This window comes from Poeciliopsis prolifica, unplaced genomic scaffold (genome assembly GCF_027474105.1).
Source record: "Poeciliopsis prolifica strain line A6 unplaced genomic scaffold, Auburn_PproV2 SCAFFOLD047, whole genome shotgun sequence".
Lineage (NCBI taxonomy): Eukaryota > Metazoa > Chordata > Actinopteri > Cyprinodontiformes > Poeciliidae > Poeciliopsis > Poeciliopsis prolifica.
The window spans coordinates 1,500,083-1,512,790 of NW_026562422.1; the positions used below are offsets into that span (position 1 = coordinate 1,500,083).

The following is a 12,708-nucleotide window of genomic DNA, read 5'->3' on the forward strand; positions in this document are numbered from 1 at the left end:
TTCAACAAATAGTTCCTATAGTGTTCAGAAACATTCCACCAAAAATGAAGTCTAATCCGAAACAAACCAGGTGCCAGCTTTAAAAGTGTAGGACCTTTGAGCTGGGCTCTATCAAAGGTTCTTTTCCCAGAAAGCACAGACACATGTGAACATGCACACACGTGAACACACACACACCCGCACATGCACAGTGTGTTTAAGAGCTTTAATTTATTGACTAAAGCAGACTGAAGAGTGAATAAGAGGAGAGAGAGGGGAGACGATTGTATGAACAGTCTTTAATCTGCTAAGTGGGTGGTCTACAAATACAAACACACACACACACACACACACACACACACACACACACACATTCGTATTTCTACCCATATAAGGACTTTGTATTGGCTTCCTTTTATTTTACTAACTGCATTGATGTCTAACCCAAATGCCTCCACTCACCCTCCACATTAGTTTGTTTGTAATCTTAACCAAAACTTTAATCCACAGCGTACCTGTAAACTTAACCGCTAACTCTAAATTGTCTTCATGCACTCACACACACACGCATGCACACACACCTACACACACACGGACACATGCAATCCCTAATGCCAAAACAGCATTTCCCTTCATGGGGACCAAGAAAATGTCCCCACAAGGAGCAGTGGTCCCCACAACCCCACATTGTAGACAGAAATAGATCCCCACAAGGACATAAGAACCTGCTACACACACAGATTTCTCTTGCTATGCTTTTTCAGAACAGTGCATTGACTTCAATTCATAGAGTTCAGTTGAACTCTGACCCTTCACCCATTCTACCCAGTGCTGTCCTTCACACCGTCAACCCTCTATCCAACCAGAACCTCAGCCTCATCAGAACCAGACTTCTGTGTCCTTGAGGATGACTGGTGCCAACAAAAGTCCTTTCAGACCAGAAGGTTGGAAGGGATCTCTTTGTCATAAGAACAAAGAAGCCACATTTTCTACAATTATACCTGATGCTGTAGCAGCTGGACAAAGAGTAGACTATAGAAGAGATGGAAGACAACTCCACCATCTGCATGTGTTTCTGTTTTTGGTGAAAACAGTGAGGAAACATAACAAACTGAACTACGGGAACTCTGCTTGTATTACATTATTTTCACAACTTTAACACTGTTCAGCAAGTATCTGAATATATAACCTGATAGTTATATCTAAATCAAGTGTTTATTTCAAACATTTCATGTTGCGTGTAACTGATTTGGAAATGTTTCCTTTGGCCAAATTAATTTTGCGATAATGTGATTTATTTTTGCTAATCTTCTTATTTCATTATTTAAAGAACCAGAACCTGTTGTCTATATGATTACATCATTTTCACCAATATTCCTCATGATTCCATCTATTTTGCAGAGTGCGCCAACCTCTCTTGCAGCTAACCATCCCCCGCACCATGTTGCTGCCGCCCCCATACTTCACAGTAGGGACTGTGTGACTTCTGAAATGTTTTAGGTAACCCTGCGCTGAAACAGAAAGTGCTGGTTCTGCTATGATGTCAGACTGTGAGAATAAGAATTCTGTAAATCTGATCATCTGTAATAAATCATCAAAATATCAAAAGAAAGTTTTTGATTCCTGTAATACCCATGAAAATGTTTTCATAAATTATTTTTAGAAGGGGATAAATTGAACAAAACATCAATTAAAAATACTCCGTTTGTTCTTTAATGACCTTTTGACACGTCTCATTTCCTGTCAGAAACAAACTTTTTTGGTTGCATAACAACAATAGTAATAGTATAATTTTAAAACTTCAACACATATGAATATTTTAGTCTGCAACAGTATGCGGAGGTTGAATTATTTAGTTTAATTTGAAGCGATTCTTTGATTGCTTAACCTTTTATTAAAGGTCATTTGACGATGAGAATCCATCTTCTTCTATGAAACATTGTTGAATCTGAAGCGCAAACAAACATTCTAACTGAAGAATTTCCTTTGTTTCTGACCTTATCAAAATGCATCACAGTTTTAGCTGTCTTTTTCCATTCCAGGCGGATGGTGCATTTGTGGAGTCTTATTGTTTTTAATATACATTGACATTGGAAAAATAAACTGTCAATTTCAGCATTTTCTGTAAAAATCTATCTCGGATGCTGAAGTTGTTTAAACATGAAGTGAACAAAACCGTTTCCACAAAGTAATTTATTGTAAATATGACTTATTTTTACAATGTCATAAAGATTCATCTTTAAGTAATAAGAGCAAAACGCTCAGACTGAGACTGAAGAAGAAATGGTAGCATATGCATTTCATAATGCAGGATCATAACCAGGGTGGAGGGACAGCTTTAAAATGCAACCGTTTGTGTGCGTGTGTTGTGTGTATGTGTGTGTTTTAAAATGCATTAGAGGCTTTTGGCTTACTATTTTATATTTATTTATCATGCTTCTCTTTTTAAACAGTGGTGAACTTTTTATGTTTGTGTGTGACCTGGTGCAACACAAGTTCTTCCTGCATAGTCTTTGAGGTTGTATTGAATGAAAAAGTAAATCTTGAATCAGAGAACAAACAAGAGACAAAACTAGATTAGCTCGATTAATGAAACTGCTTAAAACTCAGAGATGATCAGATGTTTGCAACTAGTGACCAAATTGATCAAGTCCATTATTTGAGTAGAAAATAATGAGTAACAAGGCAGTTCAAAGTGCTTTACACCATAAATATGACCCAGCAACCAATTAGGAAACAGCAGTAAACATTACATTTAGTCAAATAGCATAAACAAAATCATAAATATATTTATCAATGTTCTAGTTATTAAGAATCAAAAGCAGCTCTAAACAGGTGGTCCTGATTGAAAGGAACTCAGTGATTTGGCTGTTTTGAGGAAAACTGTTATAGATTTGTGGTGAATAGCAGCTGAATCCTGCTTCTTCATGTTTGGTTCTGGATACAGAGCAGAACCAGAAGACCTGACAGGCTCTGGAAGGTTGATACAACAAGAGATTCCAGACATGAGCATCACAGCGGCTGTTCATGCAGGGCCGGCCCGAGGCAATATGGGGTCTTAGACAGAACCCTCCTCCTAAGAATTTCAGCATCACTAACATGTTTAAATATCGATAAGGTGAATCTGAGAGGGAGACCAGGTTTATTGGCCCAGTTTGGTTATTTGCTGTGATGTACTTGTGAACAAACCCAACTCAAACACAAAGATACACCATATTGTAGCCATAGTAACACATCAAACTATCAAAATGATTCTTTAAACTTTTACAAAGTAAAATTCTTAATTAAATCCTAAATGTAATTTTTTTTCCTCAGCTGAATCCATTAAATAAAATGTAATAACATTGTCATGAATGCTATATATGCTACAGGTCTAGATCTATGGTCTGTGCTACTATTTAAACCATTTATGGGGGTCCCTGAATGTCTGGAGGTCCTTGAATGTCTGGGGGTCCCTGAATGTCTGGGGGTCCCTGAATGTCTGGAGGTCCCTGAATGTCTGGAGGTCCCTGAATGTCTGGTGGTCCCTGAATGTCTGGAGGTCCCTGAATGTCTGGGGGTCCCTGAATGTCTGGAGGCCCCTGAATGGCCCCTACCAGCAGCTACTAAGTTTTCTATCCCAGTCTTATAATTGTAGATCTCAGAGTATATAGAGTTAACCCATTGAGCTTTTTTTTTTTTTTCTATAAATCAGTCTGCAGCCATGTTGTTACAGATGTTAAATAGATATTATTAGGGCTGAATTAGTAAAGTGGCAGCAAATTTGCTTATTTCATGACTTCATAACCTTTGACCTTCTCTCCTCTGGTCTGTTTAACAGCTACAGTCTCAGATCAACTCAGCCCTCCAGGACTGTCAGCAGAAACAGAAACTTTATAGCTGTTACATTTGCTTTGCATTGTCCCTGCATGATGGCAGTAATATAGTGGGATCCAATTAGATTCTTGATTAATATGGTTGTTGTTGTGTTTTTGTTCAATGTGCCCCTTTTAACTTTGAGACCTTGCCCTCCAAAGGTCTCTGCATGGCCCTGACGTGTGTTGCCCATGAATGCAGTAGTTGTCACTAACTCTGCGCTCACAGTGGGATTAAAAGCAGCATTTATTTGATGCATAAATGCAGACTGCTTGAATCTAGTTTTCACTAAACTCCTTAACAGTCACCCGGCAATAAAGTGAGAAGGAGGTTCTGTGGAGGAGTTAACCTCTTGGAGAGCAAAGCGTGAGTCAAAGCATCTGAATTCATGACTTCTCAATGAACATCAATGTAGAATGATAAAAAACAAATACATGATTACAATCATCATAATAGAAGATTGTACGCTTCTGTTCTCGACTGACGACGTTAGAGAAGCACCAGGGTATGAAGAAGCTCTTCCTGTAACTCATTGTGGCTCCTTTAGTGTTTCAACCATCGTTACACAGAGAAGTAGCTCATGAGTTCAGCAGATGTGCAGCTCCCCCAGGGTGTTTGCTAATTGCTGCTGCTAGTCTGAAGGTGACAGTGGGCGGGCAGTTCTGGAGAACATAGAGGAGGTGGTGAACAGTTGCTATGGGAGATTGAAGGATTTTTTTCAAACATGCATAAAAAAATCAGGCCAACGCTCCAGGTATGTTTCTGGTGGAATAATGATCCATCTGTCCATTTTCTGTTCACCCTTGTCCCTAGTGAGGTCGGGAGTTGCTGGTGCCTCTCCAGCTGCATTCCAGGTGAGAGGCGGGGTCACCCTGGACAGGATGCTAGTGTGTTAACACAGAAACAAACAGACATCAGTGACAGAGAGAAAGTTATTTCCAGGGAAGCCTTTTTCTTCATCCTCCTCATCTTTTAGAGGCTCTACTGGTTTGATCTCAGTGACGTGTGATGGAGAAGATGGAGGCTTTTCTGGAAACTCCTGCTGCTTCTGTCAACATCAAATCACAGATGCAAAGAAGTTAAAGTATTTCTCACACAAGATTAAGCAAATTTAGTTATTGAGCAATTATTTGTTGTGGGTGCACTCTACTGTGTACCCACTTGTTCTGTTACATATTAAAGTGCAGAACAGACTGTGTGGAATCTCCAGTTTCTCCTCCTTTTAAAGGCAACCAGTAGGGGGCGCCAAAAACCACTCATTACAGGACAACTATGAAACCCATTTTAGCAGAATTTAACCTGAACCATTTCAACTATATTACATAAAGATGTGTAAATGTACATTTTTAAAATTCTGTTAGCAGTTAGCACTGCAGTTAGCATTTTCAGGTCTGTGTGCAAGTTGATTTCCATTCCAATATCTGCTCCTTCACCATTTGAATGATATCTGTTTACTGTGCTGTCAGCAGTTCTGGCTTCTGGCTCACCTGTGAGCCTTCAATCTTCAACATGTTGCCAACTTAATGCCGAGGATTGGTCACCTCCTCCACGTCTCATTCATTGTTTTTAGCTGCACAGTCCGGATCATTCTCCTCCATCTATGTCATTAGTGCTACTGTGTGCATTTTTCAAACAGCAGGTTGAATTAACATGTTCGGTTCCAGTGGTCTCTATGACATCAGCGGTTATGACATCACTGTGATACAACAAAGGAATCTCTCTCTTGATTGTAGCTCTCAGAAGTGTTTTCTCAGACCTGTTCCACAGCTCTATCACAACAGATCACATTTCAAAGAAACAAGAATTAACAGATAACAAACATGGACCAACAACTTTCATGGATAGAGATGATAGAAGAAAACATCCAGGTAGACTATGATGCAATCCTTCATTTTGATGATGAAGAGGAATGCCCCATTGCGCCTGAAGACGAACCAACCGAGAGTCCAAGAGCATTCGCCGACAACGAGCAAGAAACAACCTATGACATCTGGGATTTGACAGCAGATAGATGATTTGAAGAAAGAGCTGGATGAGGAAAGACAACAACGAATTGCCAGGGAGAAAGAACTCAAAGTCCAGCAGGAGGAAATTAAAAACCTGAAGAACTTGTTGGAAAGAGAACGTCAGATGAAGAAAACATCAGCCCAAGAAAACAACATCAGTGGTTCAGACAGAATAGGAGGATCATTGTTGTCCGTTGTTACTTCCAAAGTAACAACGGACAACAGACTTCTTCAAGAGCTGGACAAGTTTAAGAGGCAGAGATATATGCCTCAAGAACCAAAGGACTCATAGAAGTTATGATGGACGAATATAGCATCAAATTAAAGTATGAAGAAAAACTGAAGGATCAATCAGAACATGTTCGCAAATTAGAGGAAACAATCACATCTTTGCAGGCTCTGGTTGGAGCCTGCAAAGGTCCCCAACCAAATGTCCCCCAGCAACAAGATGTCCCCCTGCAGCAAGATGTCCCCCTGCGACCAGATGTCCCCCAGCAACCACAGGTCCCCCTTCAATCAAATGTCCCCCAGCAACCACAGGTCCTTCAAATCAGATGTCCCCCAGCAAACCACAGTCCCCCTTCAATCAGATGTCCCCCAGCAACCACAGGTCCCCCTTCAATCAGATGTCCCCCAGCAACCACAGGTCCCCCTTCAATCAAATGTCCCCCAGCAACCAAAGGTCCCCTTCAATCAAATGTCCCCCAGCAACCAAAGGTCCCCCTTCAATCAAATGTCCCCCAGCAACCACAGGTCCCCCTTCAATCAGATGTCCCCCAGCAACCAGAGGTCCCCCAGCAACGGACCTACAATCAACCGCAGTGGTGCCACGTAAGTCGGGCCTCCAAAAAGCCAGAGAGGTCAGTGGACAAGAGAACATATTATCAACCGCAGTGGCGCCACGTAAGTCGGACGTCAAACCAACTTGAGAGGTCAGAGGACAAGAGGACGTACAATACACCACAGTGGCGCCGCTAGACGATTGGTCTCCATGCCACCAACCTCCACTGGTTGCATGGAGTCCAAGTCCAGCACTTGGACCCCATGCAGGACCATTGAAATGAAGGCCAAATTATGCCCGGCTCAGCCTTTACGCTGACCCACACCCAGGTGGTACTAAGTGATGTTTCACCAGGTCACTAGCTTAGTGCCTTGACACATCGAAAATTTCTAACTCCAAAATCAATGGAGAAAACACAAAGCGGACAAAAACTAACAAAACAAGATACATTTCAGAATGAATGACAGCATCACAAACATTAAAGTTTCAAACCTATAAAATACTCTATAGTATTATATCTCATTACAACAATGAGATATAATTGCGGCACCACTGTGGTTGATATCTCATGATATCAAAATAGTATTATATCTCAATATAATACAGATTTGTCCATCTGGCCTCTCAATTCCAATACCAAGAGAGGTCAAAGCATTCCAAAAATATCTCAATATATCTCATTGTTTTGAGATATATTGAGATATATTCTGAGCAGTTGTTTCCTGCTATATCTCATTACATAGATATAGCAGGAAGAAACATAGTAATGAGATATAATGATATAATACAATATATTCATTATGAGATCGTTATCTCAATATGAGACACTGTGATTACTATCTCAAAATATTATATTGTCATATCTCATATCTACATAATGAGATATAGTACTATATACTTATATAATACAATATATAATGAGATATTGTATTATATCTCATTATAACAATGAGATAATAATAATTACATTATAATCATCTTTATGAGATAGATACTATCTCAATACAATGAGAAAGTGTCTCATTATATTGAGATTGTATATCCCATTGTTATAATGAGATATAATGCTATCTCATCATATATTGATGAGACATAATGAAATACTTCAATATAGTATTTCATTACAATGAGATGGTATATATTTATATTTTCCAGAGTGGCAGAAACAGACTTCCATGGAAATAAAAACTCAGGAACTTCATTGCTCCATTGTTGGTTGTAGGTTTCTGTGAAGTGCAGTGGTGCAGTGAATGGGAATCGTCTGTCATTGATCCTGACTGTTTTTAGGAAGGAGAAATGTTAGTTTTCCTCAAGTAACACTGGAATGCTGGGACATTGAATTAAAACATCATTCTGTTCTTTGGTGAAATATTTTTCACATTTCCTCTAAAAACTATCTGTTGTTTTTTTATTATTGTTTATTAGGATAGGATAGAAAGGCATCAAAAACCTATGATATAAACAGAAACGTTCTGAAAGTAGGAAATAAATAAAGATAAATCCTAATTAGGATTATTTCTGAGTTATTGTCATGGGTAATTTGTCATCTGACAGTTTTGATTGTGTCTCTGTTGTTCTGGTTGTCTGAATGATTTAAAGGGCCGATTTCATGTGAAGCTTCTTAATAGACATAAACATGCAGTAAATAAATTGATTTTCAATCAGTTTTTTGCACCAAAGAGTTAATAATAATAAACACTTTTCACTGAGAGCCATATGAATGAAATAAGTGATTATTGATATGACAGCAGCACACGGCTTTGACACCTGGGTGGTGGGCGTGTAGATGTGGGCGTGATGTCAAGTATGAATGAAAAGGTCACTATCCTGCTGGCTTTGTGTGTGTGAGGAAGCAATGAGCGGTGAGGTCAGTCCTTGCAAAGTTTGGAGCTTGATAATCAAAATGGAAGAAATCGATAATTGTGACAAAACAAAGAAAAGGTTTGGAGTTGATTGATAAACGGACAGATGAGATTCTCCGAGTTATCAGTGCGGCCATTTAACACCATCAGTTTACCATGTTTTATGGTAATAAAACATGTTTATTATTATTAAGTCTTTGGTGCGAAAACTGATCAAAACTTGATTTATTTAGTGTATGTTAAGGTTGAGATGGAGCTTCATATCAAAACGGCCCTTTAAACCATTCAGACTAGAACACAACATAGACACAATCAAAACCATGACATTAAGCTAATTTGATTGACACAACTCTCTACATCACCAAAATTGACAATTTATGTTGCTGTATGTATATTTTTGACCCAGCAGATTTGGTGACATTTTCAGCAGACCCATAATAAATTTATGAAAGAACCAAACTTTATGAATGTTTTTTGTGACAAACAGGTATGTGTTCCGATCACTCTATCACAGAAAAGTAAGAGTTGTAGAACTTATTGGGAACTCAAGACAGCCATGACATTATGTTTTTTACAAGTGTATGTAAACTTTTGACCACAACTGTACCTGCTAGTGTTTTAGCGTCTATGTGTTCTTAAGACGAGTCTGTAGAATTGGGTGATGTTTTCTATCTTCCTTATTTCAGTCAGAACACCAGTAGCAGCGTTCTAGATCAGCTGCAACTGTCTATTTTTATTTTATTTTATTTAATTTCAGTCAGACTTGTGATTACACCATTGCAGTAATAAGTGTAACTAAAGAAAAAACACATGATCAGCTGCTTGTATTCCTTTGTTTTTCTTTCTTGGGTATTAAAGTTCAAAGTAGAACCTACTTAAAGGGCTGGGCCTAGCCCCGCCTTCAAGGCACAGCTCCTCCTCACAGCTGCAGTTCCCAGACTGGCGAGATAACATAGTGACTACATTCAATGGCTCTATGTGCCTGGAAAATACACAGTACTGTCTCTTTAAAGTGTGAGTAAGTGTAAGTGCCAGAATTTGGATCAGGATTGTATATTTGAAGTTCTATGAATTACGCAGCTGCTAATTGATTGGTTTGTAAAACCTCATGTATTCAGTGGAGAAACGTTTTAACGGTTGTATATAACTGAAAATATATAACTGCTTGGCCTCAGAGACCTGTCCATGGAAAGTCAAGCCTATTGGCTGCATTGTTTGGTTGTCAGAATAACAGGAGGAACCTCAGGTCTGAAGCTGTGGTATTTATGACAGGATCCATGTTGTGAATCATACTTACTGTATGTTCTCTCTTCAGCATACGTGTATGTGGTGCAGGGGGGATGTGAGGGGTGGCAGTGGAGGGAGGGGTGAGGATCCTGTGTGTGTCATCTCTATCCTTGGCTTAATGTCCATATCTAAATTCATGTGCGGCGTGGTGGCAGTGTGGTGACGGCGGGCCGGATCACAGGCGGATTGTGTTGGATTTGACTTGAAGCCTCTTTAATCATCGTAACACCATCATTAATATTCATGCAGTCAGCTGGAACACCCGGCACTCACAGCTCCAAACTTTCAGAACAAAATGTATTAAATACAGCTTAAAAAATTAATGGACTTTAGTTGATATTCCGTAAAAATAAAGGGCGGAGGCAAGGGGACGCACAGCTCCCCTTGTCTTCCCCCGTCTCCTCTGATTGGTTTATGCAGATTGTCTCTCTGATTGGCCTTTGTGTTTTCCCTTTTTTCTGCAGATTTTTTGAACTTGGAAGAGACTTCAAAGCGATTGCGAGGCATGAACGGTCATTTAGAAGGATTTAAGCACATTATCACATCTGTAATTGTACATGAATAATAAGGAGAACTGCAGCGATCAATTAGCTCTGAGTCCACAAAAAGATCAGAAGCATGGGGAGGCAGAGGATGGCAGGAAATTAGAAAAGTTTCAAAGTGAAGAAGAAAAGACGTCTTTTTAACTGCAATTCAGCTGCTGCTCAGCCAGAGCCCCAGCTTTTGGGTTTGTTGTGGTAAACCTGAGTGATTCACACAGAACAGTTATCAGTCAAATTTTCACTGTGTGCCCAAACAATGTTTATGAGAAATACTCTGAAAGTTTCATACATTTTCTGGCATGTTTTTCACCTGAAAATTTAGGAATAAAAAGTCGAATATAATCAGTTAGTGGTATTGTTTAGTATTGGCCAGTTATTGTTTCTAGAAGGATAATTATCAGAATTTTGTGACCAATTGACAATTTCTGGCTTTAGAAATGCTTTGATGGTGTTACTAGGACTGACTCGGAGCTTGATATAATGAATAAGAGAAGTGGAAATATTATTTTTCTTGTCTTCCAGTCGATCGCGCTGCTGAGTGTCTGAAAAGAGTCCCTGTAAAAGCAGAGCTCTTCTGTTATTTTGAGCACACTGATAAAGATGATCTAGTTTAGCATTTCTGTTCTAAGTGTTGATAGATTATAATATCAATGTCAAATTTATTTATATAGCACTTTAAAACAGGTATAAAACTGCACCAAAGTGCTGCACTTATGAAAGTAACGCTTATAAAAACAGCGTTACTTTAACTCTGAGATTATCAAATGACGATTCCAAATCAGGCATTAGAGACTCGATTTGATTCCGATTTTTAGGGCCACGATTTAATTTAGAAAAAATTTTCAGCTCTGAACTATTTCTTGTATGATTCAAAAGGTGATCTAGACATCCTCTTTAAATTATGTTACTGACAAGAGAAAAGACAATGTAAGCAGAACATTTATTTAAAGCATTCCTATTTTATTGAGCAGTCAGTATCTTTGTCTTAGTTTAGCTTCATGTTAGTTTTCCAACCAACAGTGCTAAAACCAGCTCTAAAGCAGTCTGACTACCATAAAGATGGCTATCAGTGGCTACCTCATATGAAACCTTCACTGCAGGACATAAGGCACCTCGAGTCTGCTGTTTTAATGGAAAAACAGCAAAAAAAAAATTTTTTTTTTTAACTGATATGTTCATGAACTGAGGCCTGGCACTATGTAGCTGTTAGCGTTAGCCTCCAGGAAAAATGGCTCAAATACATAAACAGAAATATTAGGCCATTTTTTTTACTGCAGGTAATTTTAAAAAATTATTCATCATAACATTTAATCTGAAGTGATATTTTAAACTGCAGATTTTAGGAGATAGGCAGTTTGTGAGTTTTTCTTTAACCTGTGAGTTTTTTCTTGTTTTTTTTTTTTTTTTTTTTTAGTTAATCCCAAAGTAAACGAGGAGCTGCGGCAACGTCTGCCTTTACCTCCCAGACATCACCTTAGCAACACAAACAGGTGGTGCACCTCACTCACAATATGCAGTCATGGTCAAAAGTTTTAAAAACTGAAACACATTTTGTTGGTCACACACATTCCTATCTAAGTGTTGTCTCATCAGTTTGTTCAGACAAAACTTGAGTTTTAGTTGAGAAACTGATCAATGTCACTGAAAGTGTCTGTATTGACAGCATTGACTTCACAGGATATCAGTTCCTGGGCCAGAGTCTCTCCGATGGTGTACGCGTCTTGCTTTGAGACACTTCTGAGTGACTCTGCACACATTTTCCTCTTCCTGGACTTTGGGGGTCAAATGTCGAAGCTGGAGAATTTTAACCCAGCTCTTTATTTACGACAGTTCTTTCAGGCAAAGCATTAAATGATCCTCATACCTGAATCATCTCTGATAGCTCCACTGTCGACATGATATTGCAATGGTAAACATGACTAGATTGCACTTATCTCGTTGGAGGTACACATTCATTGACGTTTATTGTATTTCTAAGCAAATATTCTCATCTGATTCCATGTCAGATTTATTCTGCATAAACTGCCAGCATAAGAACTGAAGCAGTAAAGTTTGTAGACAACAGATGTCTGTCAGTCTCAGAACCTTTGGGCGCCGCTGTAGGTGCTGCAAGATTTGTGCAGATAAACTTCTGATGGTCAGGTCTCAGGAGACCTGACCATCAATCAGACTATAATAATTCTAGTCTGATTGATTTTTGGTCTCGGTTGACAGTAAACATCTCATGCGTTTTCTCACTGAGAAGACGTGCTGCATCTGTAGGTGTTTAAGAATCATGACTCCCTGTTATCCATGGTTTACAGATCAGGAAGCAGCCTGAGCCTGGACCGCAGCTCACCTCAGGGTAAGTCTGTCTGCCTGCCTTCTTTCCTACCAACTTAGAGAATTACCACTGG

At 39.1% G+C, this 12,708-nt stretch overlaps 1 protein-coding gene across 4 annotated transcripts in view; it reads left to right on the top strand.

The window, feature by feature from the left end:
* Window positions 1–12,708, top strand: part of mipol1 (mirror-image polydactyly 1) — a 72,902-nt gene that overhangs the window by 11,891 nt on the left and 48,303 nt on the right. For 3 of the 4 annotated variants that reach the window (XM_055057129.1, XM_055057132.1, XM_055057131.1), the window contains exon 3: window positions 12,616–12,656. In XM_055057129.1, coding sequence (XP_054913104.1) covers window positions 12,616–12,656 — 41 coding nt within the window. Of the gene's footprint in view, window positions 1–11,726; window positions 11,803–12,615; window positions 12,657–12,708 lie in introns of all 4 variants that reach the window. The other variant, XM_055057128.1, reaches the window with a different exon arrangement.